The sequence below is a fragment of the Leuciscus leuciscus genome (assembly GCF_965113295.1).
Source record: "Leuciscus leuciscus genome assembly, chromosome: 5".
NCBI lineage: Eukaryota > Metazoa > Chordata > Actinopteri > Cypriniformes > Leuciscidae > Leuciscus > Leuciscus leuciscus.
The window spans coordinates 41,255,608-41,266,466 of record NC_138729.1 but is presented as its reverse complement, the minus strand read 5'-3'; the positions used below and the strand labels follow the sequence as shown (position 1 = coordinate 41,266,466).

At 35.3% G+C, this 10,859-nt stretch overlaps 1 protein-coding gene across 1 annotated transcript; it reads right to left on the bottom strand.

The window, feature by feature from the left end:
• Positions 1-61: 61 nt before the first annotated feature.
• Positions 62-9,718, bottom strand: usp30 (ubiquitin specific peptidase 30). The gene is made up of 13 exons (XM_082170344.1): positions 9,581-9,718; positions 8,794-8,903; positions 7,549-7,731; positions 7,354-7,457; positions 4,566-4,664; positions 4,423-4,468; positions 4,215-4,309; positions 4,028-4,087; positions 3,797-3,883; positions 3,634-3,714; positions 2,954-3,176; positions 1,365-1,467; positions 62-1,253 (listed from the first exon to the last, which is right to left on the bottom strand). Exons 1-13 carry the CDS (start codon positions 9,649-9,651, stop codon positions 1,007-1,009), a joined length of 1,509 nt encoding a protein of 502 aa, XP_082026470.1. The 5' UTR covers positions 9,652-9,718; the 3' UTR covers positions 62-1,006.
• Positions 9,719-10,859: the final 1,141 nt, after the last annotated feature.

Sequence of the window (10,859 nt, the reverse complement as noted above, 5' to 3'; positions counted from 1 at the left end):
GAGACAATTTCAAGACCAAAAAAACTTTGTGAAGAAGTGGAAAACGGTTAAAGGAAATATATTACTGTTGCGGAATTAATTTAATTTATATGTGAAAAAAGTTCACCCACACAATCATACACACCAATACCATAAAAATATACAATTGTTTGTGCAAATAGCATAATTTACAATCAACATATAACAAGGAGCTTACATAACACTGGAAATGGACGTAGACTAATATTAATGTCTTCTGAAAATCTGTGGTATTAAATACTCAGGATCTGGAATATTCCTGCTAAATTTTCCTTCTATGCATTCACTAAAGTTGAAATGATAGCATATGTTAATCGTACAACAAACCAAAAAATTTGGATTTATAGAAAAACTGATCTACATGTAGACACAACACCTGATGAGGATCTATCCTATGGTTTTGTGTTCTTTAACTCCAAAATGTGAAACAAAAACTGCTTGGGGTTTACATGTTACAAAAGACCGTTATATGTGAATTGCATAAACACATTATTAACAATGGGTAATTCATTGACAAAGACAAATTATCGCTAATTACATAAAAAAAACTGCATGAGAAACCATGTAAAAATATTTTCTGTCTAACAAATCATTAGCTTAATGAGGAAGGCAACAATTCTGGGTCAATTTGCAACAAAACATTATCATGAGTTTTCCTGTTCAAGTCTCAATGTGAATCCCATTTCAGTGGCAACTAATAATCATGACTGGCATCATTCCTATGCTCAGATAAAGAATTAAGAGTTTACTAAAAAAAACAACCGCCGTTGACACTGAGCAAGATTAACGTGGAAACTATGATATACAGAACCCTTGTCTTCACTCTCTCTTTCTCACAAAGAGAGATCAGAAACAACATGCATGCAAACTGCATGCACAGAGATGCACGATTGCACTTGGCCAGAGTAGCAAGGCCTGAAATGGAGAGGAACAAGGGTTAACATTCTAGATTTAAACTAAGAATAAGTAACCCGGGTCAGCTGACATGTTACTCTTCTACCCTCAGACTGTGCCTTCGCACTCGTTCGTAAAACAGCAGGTATGCGCTGGAGGAGAGCGCCTCCTGAAGGCTGGCTTTCCTCACAGAATCATCAGAAACCCAGAGCCACTGGGAGCTAAAAGGAGAAGTTCCACGGGGAGCAGCAGGACAGCGGCGGTAAGTGATAAAATGTCCCGAGTGCATGTCACCATGGTGAACCAGCACAGCTGTTAAGCGGAAGAGGTACTCTGAGGGGCTGGGGAAAAAAGTTAAGGTAGTATGAAAAGTTCAGCTTAGAAGCAGTTTAAAAAAAATCTAAGTATACAGTATTTTCTAGTTCTCTTTATAATAGCATGCATGCATCTACCTGTAGTCGTAAGTGAGGTTGAGTTGTGAGCTCAGTCCTGGTGAGTGTAGAAAGACAGAGGGAAAGGTTCCATTGGACAGTGGCTTATTGTTGTTGCAATGTTCTGAATCAGCAAAAGAAATTGAAATTAATCTTAATGAAGACACTCAAAAATATATTTATATATGTATTCTATAGGAAAAATATATAATAACAATTCATAATAATAGTAACAACAACTATTATTATTATAAAAATAGCAAAGAAATTGCACGGATATTTGATTGCTTTTTATCTAGAGTAAATCCATATTCACTGATCTAAATGACAACATCAGCATTGAAATTAATCTTAACCCTCTGATGGTCTTTATTTATGTCTACACTCGTGTTTTTTGGGGTCTCCAGAGACCCCAGACAATAACATTTAATTTTGTAACAAGATAATAGTTGTTTTTTTTACAAATGTAATTTTACTCTGTTTGTTAATGTTTTTACTCAACATTTGTGCAGTTTTTGGAGAATTTATGATATCTTTTAAATTTCTATAAATAAATAAATATTTATTTAAATAAGCTTTTTACAAAAAAACTGCATTTGATGTAAAATTCACTTTATAAAAGACCCAGATTTCTAACTTTCATTCATGGGGATAACATGGATCATTTTAAATGGTTTAATGTAACATTTATGCCCATTATTTGGAAAATGCAGTTTTAAAATAAAAATAAAATCACTTTAACCACTAGATGGCCATAGAGCTCCACTATATGCTATTTTTCTATTTGACTACCTGAAAGATATCTTTTCACAAGTTGGATTCAGATCTAAATATTATAAAATCACAATTATAACAAAAATAAAATATTTTTGTCAAAGTTTAGCATTTTTTTGTACTTTTTTTGCATTGGTGGAAGTGTGCCACTTTATTTGTGCCATTTCTGTCGATGTGTTCTGCGTTGTTTCTGATTTTGATGATGAATTTTGTCTATTTTGATTGAAGACCACGAGTGTCACAATTTTTGTCACGCTAACATAAAAACAGATATCATTCCAATAAATTTTTTTTTTTGTAGATCTAGAAAGTGTGGAGAGCCGTAGAAGGTTTCATACCATTTGGACAAAGGGAACATTTTTTTTTGTCATTTGGGGTCAAAAAGACCCCGTAAACCATCAGAGGGTTAAGACACTAAAGATTTTGTATACATACTATAGAATAGTATTAGTATTAATAATACAAAATATAAATAATAAGAATAATTATCATCATTATTTGTTATTATAAAAAAAGCAAAATGGCTTTAATATATCTATCTATATTAGTAAATCCATATTGACAAATCTAAAGAGAACTTTAAAATTCATCTTAAGACATTTTATTTTGTATACATTCTATAGAATAATAATAATAGTATTAGTAGTATTAATAATAATAATAATAATGCAATAATAATAGTTATTATTATTATTATAAATAGCAAAAGGATTGCAATGAGATTTAATTGGTTTCACAGATAAATAAACCTTTATCTGGAGTAAACCCATATTTACAGATCTAAACGACAGCATCACATCACGTTGATAACCAACGGAAAAGTTCACATCTCTTACCAACACCATTGGCAATGGTTTTGTCTTTTTGTTCTCCGGCAGCTTTGACAGATATGGGTTTGTTTGTTCTGCTGGTCCTCTGCAGGTTTTGACCAGCAGTGCAATGTTTGTATCGATCCAGAGACAAATACTCAGTAAACTGAACATGCTCTTGCCTCTTTATGGGAGTGCCCTCTTTAGACCACGTCAGTCTCTGCAAGTGGATGCAGAGGCACTGAGGCAACTAAACGTGAAAAGAAATACACACACAAACCAACAGGGTATTACTTAAGAGCGCTGTTAAGGCCTGTTCACACCAAGGACAGTAACTATAATGATAAATATATCATTTTTAAAATGGTTCTGAACTTAAAAGAATAGCAGAATCCACACCACAGCAATAACAGCACAGAGGAACGATATAGTTGGAATCACTTTCACAGCAATATTTTTTCAGCAGATGAACGATAAAAACATTGACAGCCAATCAGAATCCATTCATCAAGCATTTAAAGTGGCAAACGACAAAACTCTAGTGTGCACTTAGAATAAACAGAATGATATTGTGAGTCAGTGTGGACATTATCGTTATATTTATCATTTTTGGCGTGAACGGGCCTTTAATCTTTTATAAGCCAACTGTCAGAGTTCAGGAAAGGCTGTTGGTCTAAATGTGAGAATTTCAAACATGTACTGTGTACCTTCCCAAGTTTCAGCTGTTTGACAAATGTCGTCCTCTGACTCTCAAGGACTTCTCCATTTACAAGCTCTCCAGCCTGTTGCTACAAAGAAACAGAGATAATCAGTTCAGCAAATTAATGATGAGGTACAATGGTAAATTGCTAAATTGAACATATATGATACCTTGGTACAGTTTTCACACTCCACTTCTTTGATGGTTTCAGAGGAGATGAAATGCTTTAGACACTGGTCCAAAGTAACAGGTCGGCCCTGAAAGAATGATACACCGGCTATACTTTTTGTCTGTAAGATGTTTGCAGAGTAATACAAATTCAACTGTCATAGTGATGACAAAATTTTTGAGGAAGCTATTCTGCACATGTAATTGTGAAATACTGAATAAGTTTGCATTACCCACTGTACTGAAGGGATTGAAAGAGACAAGCTATCGAAAGAATCATAGTGCACAGGACTCTGAAAACAAAAATAGAGAGGGTTAACAATTCCATTGCTTCAATAAGATGGCGTAGACATAAATATTTTTTAAATCTAAAAAATGTATTTAAAATTGAATACAAAAAAAAAGTCTGAAAAAGATCACCTGCTGCTCACAGCGCTTGCAAGCCATATAACTTGTTAACCGCCCATGAAAAGGGTGCCGAGTCCTCCATAAACTTGGAATCGGATGTAATGGGCCTGGAGATGAAAAAGATAAATTACTAAATGCTAAAAAATATATATATATATATATATATTTCAGGCAATAAAAAAGAAAGTCTAAATGTTTAAAGAAGAAAGTCTTCATTTACCTCCACTTCTGCAGCTGATGTTTTTTTCTTTGGACTCCACAGATTTCTGAAAGCATTAACAGTAGGGTGGTAAGAAATGTCTATGGAATATCTATTTATTTTTGAGTCCTAATATTGCAATAATGGTGACTGCTCTTGTTTACCTCCAGTGTTTGCATGTCGAACAGGTGAGCAACTCTGGGTTGGCGTTCCCGTTCCTCCTCTAATGATGATGTGAGAACATGAAACAGCTCATGAGCATCCTGTGGAGATCAGGCAAGAAATGCTCATTTATATTGTCATTTTTAAGTTAAAGTTCCACTGCAGTCTAAAAAAAATTTCCCTCAAAACTTATCTTTGATAATCAAAATGGCATATTTAAACTTTTGGTCCTCTGAAAAAAAATTCTTCAAGCCTTAAAATAGCTTGAAATGTAACTCTACGCCCTTGCTTCATTTAGTATACGCGGAACCATGAATATGCAAATTAGCCCCCGCCTCCACTCAATCGCACAAGCTCGGACTACCTGATCCACTCTGTCAACTTTACTGTTGTAAACACTACACAATGTCTTAAAATGATTAGCCTTTGGTTTGATTATGTTATCAGCTTATAATGTGTTGCTAATGTTACACAAACCATGTTCCTGTTCGCCAGAACAGAGTCAGACAGGTGCTTTCTAAAAATCAGCATCTGAACACTTTGAAAAGCATAGAAAGACAGTGGAGAAAAGCCCCGCCCCATTCGTTGACATTGGTATCGCATACTTCCCTAGTACAGTGCCCTCCACAATTATTGAACCCCCTGGTAAATATGATCAAAATGGGCTGTAAAAAATAAATCTGCATCGATTATCCTTGTGATCTTTCATTCAAAAAATTTGCAAAATTCTAACCTTTCATTGAAGTAAAAGAATTGAAAGTGGGGGGAAAATCACATTATGAAATAAATGTTTTTCTCCAAAACACGTTGGCCACAATTATTGAAACCCTTTTATTAAATACTTTTTGCAATCTCCTTTTGCCAAGATAACAGCTCTGAGTCTTCTCCTATAATGCCTGATGAGTTTGGAGAATAACTGACAAGAGATCAGAGACCATTCCTCCACACAGAATCTCTCCAGATCCTTCAGATTCCCAGATCCATGTTGGTGCTTCTTCTCTTCAGTTCAGCCCACTCATCAGGTCAGGGGACTGAGACGGTCATGGCAGAAGCTTCATTTTGTGCTCCACAACAAATTTTTGTTTTGATTTTGATGTTTGTTTTGGATCGTTGTCCTGATGGAAGATCCAACCACGGCCCATTATAAGATTTCTAGCAGAAGGCGTCAGGTTTTGATTTTTTATCTGTTGATATTTGATAGAATCCACAATGCCATGTATCTGAACAAGAAGTCCAGGACCTCCAGCAGAAAAATATGCCCACAACATTAAAGATCCAATGGTATATTAAATTGTACACATGGGGTACTTTTTATCCTTGTGTTCACAAAACCCATCTAGTGTGTTTGCTGCCAAAAAGCTCTGTTTTAGTCTCATCTGACCACAGAACCCTGTGTTGTTTGAAGATCCAGTCGTGTCTGACAATTAAATTTGCTGGAATTTGTTTTTGGATGAGCGAGGAGGTTTTTTTTTTAAAGCCTCCCAAACAACATGTGGGGATGTAGGGGTTGTTTGATAATTTTTTTTTTAGGCTTTCTGACCCTAAGACTCAACTAATCTCTGCAATTCTCCATCTGTGATCCTTGGAGAGTCTTTGGCCACTCAAACTTTCATACTCGCCGTGCATTAAGACAGTATAGACACACGTCCTTTTCCTGGCAGATTCATAACATCTTTAGTTGGTTATAACTTCTTAATTATTGCCCTGATGGTCAAAATGGGGATTTTCAATTCTTTAGCTATTGTCTTACAGCCACTTTCTAGTTTGTGATGCTCAACAATCTTTTGCTACGCATCAGAACTGTATTCTGTGGTTTTACTCATTGTGATGGATGATTAAGGGGATTTGGCCTTTGTGTTTCCTCATATTTAAACTCCTGTGAAACACGAAGTCATAGCTGGACAGTTTCATGTTCCTAGTCACCCTGGTGTACTAAAAAAGGTAAATATTAATGGGAATATACTTCAGAGATATTTTACTCGTAAAAAATTCTAGGGGTTTCAATAATTGTGGCCAACATGTTTTGGAGAAAAACATTTATTTCATAATGTGATTTTCCCCCCACTTTCAATTCTTTTACTTCAATGAAAGGTTAGAATTTTGCACATTTTTTGAATGAAAGATCACAAGGATAATCGATGCAGATTTATTTTTTACAGCCAATTTTGATCATATTTACCAGGGGGTTCAATAATTGTGGAGGGCACTGTACATAGTAGGCGAAAACAGTGAGTGACAAAAGTATGTCCGAATTCACAGTACTCATAAAAGAGTAGCCAATAAGTACCCGGATTACCTACTTCTTCCGGCGAGATTCTGAAGTGTGCATACGAAGGAGATTTTACTATCCTATGAGGCCACGGGAGAGAATTTGTGAATGGCAGTGAAGCGACGCAACTGACACCGTAGGTCACATGATAACGACAGCATGTCAAATGTAGCACATCCCAGATTACATTTATCCTACACACACTCATATTATATAGAACATACTTTTTTAGCGGTCGTGAAGTAATTACTCAAAAGAGTATGCAATTTTGGACGCAGCCGAAGTTACATGTTTGTGACGGTAGGAAACAGGGGCGGTTTCAAACCATGTTTTTGAGACTGTCTTTTGTACACTGCATTTTTAAGGAGAAAATACTCAGCAATGGTGTTGACTGATGAATTTCCACATATACACATTAAAGACTTGATTTTCACCACAGGGGGTCTTTAATGAATTCCTCCATTTTTAGGGGAACTATTCCTGTAAAATATGCAACAGCATTTTCTTTGAGAACATCCTACCTGTTCCTCAAAGGAGCTGATGTGCCATCTGTAAAGTCTGAGAGCTTCTAAAAGGCTTCCCGCATCTAAAACATTATCTTCTCCAGGATCATGACTTGAAAGGGCTTTATAAAGGAAGGAAAATGGAGAGAGCACCCTTTTAGTGTGCATTAACATTTTGTGCATTTGTGTGCGCTGAAGTGAATGGTAAAGAACCTTTAAGTAACTGCATCAGAGATCTGGACAGCTGAGTCTCTCTCTCTGTTCTCTCTGGATGGACACTGCTTTCACTTGTAAAGTCTTCAAGCCATCTGATGAAGGAAGGACACGCGGCCAGGCCCTGGAGAAGTGAGTTCATAAAGCATGTGTTCCCCAGATTAAGCAGACCAGGAACCATACCTGTAAGAGAAATTATACATTTCATAACAATAATATTAATAAAAATACATCTTATTCTTATTTTAATTAAATAAGCAAAGAACCATTCCTGTGAGAGACATGATTCATTTAAGCAGTGCATACAGTCACAACACACTGCAGTGCCTGCAACCCTTATAGCTATTAATATATTCATAATATAACAGAGCCTAGAGCCTCATTGCTTTCATAAAATGGTTACTACTTTATGTTTTATACTTCTAAACATTTTCATTTGTGAAAAGCAAATTCATGAAGTGGCATCCTTATGCTGCAAGATATAGTCCCGGCTTAAATGTACTAGTTTGCCTTTTTTTGAGGCACTGTATTGCCCTACACATCCAGCAGCAGAACGGTCTATTATATAATAAAGGTTAAAGTGACCATGAAATCAATTCTTGTTTGTTTTTTTTAAGAAATATTGCTGTATGGTATAAATAATTTTTTTATTGAATTCATGTGCCCTCGTAATTTTTAATCAAAATAATTTCCCATCCCTCTTGCAGAGACATCTCTTCTCTGATGACATGTTCACTGGTGCGAGGGCGGGACAACCTGTCACTCACATGAGATCACAGCAATAGCAAATCGCAACAATCCAATCAAATCCCATTGAATAAAAATCAAGTCCCGCCCTACATTTTTTTCTTGTTCAAGACGCAAGGGCGAGACTTGATTTTATCCAATGGGATTAGATTGGATTGTTGTGGTTTGCTATTGCTGTGAAACAGCTACATAAACAAGAACCAATATTTAGGACGGGACATAATTTTGTCCATCAGGAATTGATTGGATCATGTCTTTTGCTGTTTGCTGTAATCTCATGTGAGTGGAAGGTTGTGTACACGTCATCAGTGAAGAGATGTTGTTTGAAGTTAATGTTTTTTTATTTTTTATTTATTAAAGCACATGAATGTACAAATATGATTTGCATGGATAAATCATTTGTAATAAACACAGCAATATTCCATAAAAATTGTCAATTTTCAATTCAGAGTGACTTTAACTTCCTTGAAGACTTTTAACTACCAAGACAAAACAAACCTTTTCTCTTCTTCTTCCTGTCTGAAATTGGCCCCCATAGTACATAAACTCCAGCGGCCATGGCAGCAGCTATCCCACCAATCACACCCCAGTTTTTCATCATCTTGTTCCTAAAACATAAAGAAAAAAATAAGTGTTTTCAAATTTGGTTGCATCCAGCACAGACAACTGGATTGAAATGAAGTGACAAAGTTAAAGAGCAGATTTACAGATCCTTTCATGTAGACTGATCACAAACAAACATGTCAGAGGGACACCTGTGGCAGACAGCAGACTACCTCTGACCTTGACAGCTGTGTTTGCATTAAGTCTGGCTCTCTAGCAAAATCCCATAAGCCATCAGTACGTCGTACAACATACTTTTTTGGGGGAAAGTAAAACATTTAAAGCCATACTTCGTGCTCAGATTCATGCTGCATACTGAATTAAAGCTTTCTGAATCATTAAATACCTATAAGTGTTCATTTCACATCTATTGTTAAGACAGATGGAGTAATTTGAATAAGCTACTGCTGGCTATCAAGCTAGGAAGAGAACCATCCGAACACGTTCATTACAGCACTTATGTTTACTGGGTCTAGACCAGCAAAAAGCAAAATAAAGACAGATTCGCATGTTTATTCATCTGTGATGATCAATGAAATACAAACACAGTAATAAAAGCGAATGTCTGCTGGCCTCCAGTGCAACAGCTGGGACCAACTTTACTGTCCTTTCCTGCGTCTAGTTGAGCTACACAGATTCACTATTTAGCCGTCATATCACACGTTTCCATACAAACTCAAACCTTGCAGCAGATCCAGTGCGTAAAAACTCTCGAACAAGCTTGTCTGTAGCTCCCTGTTTGCACCAAGGCATATTTCACTGCGCCCGCATGTGCGGAACTAAACATTGCGCATTGTTGTTCGACGGACCTTCCGCGAAGTAGGACCGAGCCTGCCGTAAGCGGAAATGATGGAAGGCTGGGATAGCTGTATTTATAATGAGAGTTTGTTTGTAAAGTACAAAAATCCATTGAAAAAAACATTCAGTGTTCAATATCCACCTTTACTGTTTGCCAAAATGCACTTCTTGGGTTAACAAATTAGCTGGATAGAATTCCCAAATGATGGTCTTAATGAGTGAAATCAGGTAATAAACTGACAGAAGAGACTCGAGATTTAAAAACAGATATAAAGGCTTTATTAGAAGAAAAGAGTACATTTTGATCACTTTATCTGAGATTTATTTAGATTTGTCGATAGTTCTTCAATATTCAAATCTGTTAACTTCACTGAAGACTCTTAATTTTACAATAAAATATATAAAAAGCTATTATAAATATACAATCTTAATATTTTGACTATACTGTAAAACTATATGTATTGTCCTCAGTGTAAAAAATATTGTTGGTTTAACTTAAAAAATAAGTAACCTGGTTGCCTTACAATTTTAGGTTAATTAAAACATTTAGTTGATACAATGAAGGTTTGTTTAATCAACAGAAACTCAAAATAGTTTTATCTGAACCACATAAATTATCTTAGTTGATTTGACAAAAGAAAAAAAATGGATAAATCATGAAAATAATAATAGTAATATTATTTTCATCATAATATTTTATTTTTTAATTATTATTATTTTTGCTTCCAAAACCCATCTCTTTATTCATTTTCCCCCCTTTTTTTATTACAGTATTTACAGCAAAATTACATTTATTGTCTGTTAAATCTAATCTTTGTTATGCATCAAGTCTTACCATCATATCCCTTGTTAAAATTACATCATCCTTTCAAGGACAAGTGAGTACCTTTTGTCACTTTATCTAATATTTTGTTCGATTTGTCAGTAGTTCTTCAGTAATCAAATCTGTTACCTTAATGTTGTACAGCTAATTATGGAAAACTGGATATGTGAGTAATTATCAGCTTTCATTTATCTTTCAAACAGTGCCATGACCTTGTGCACTAGCAAGCCTAAAATTGTATTTATATAGTTTTAAATGCTTCAATGCAATTTGTTAACCATTAGCCTACAGACATTTTTGTCTCATTGAATATTTAAAATATGAATAGAATTTACTTCAC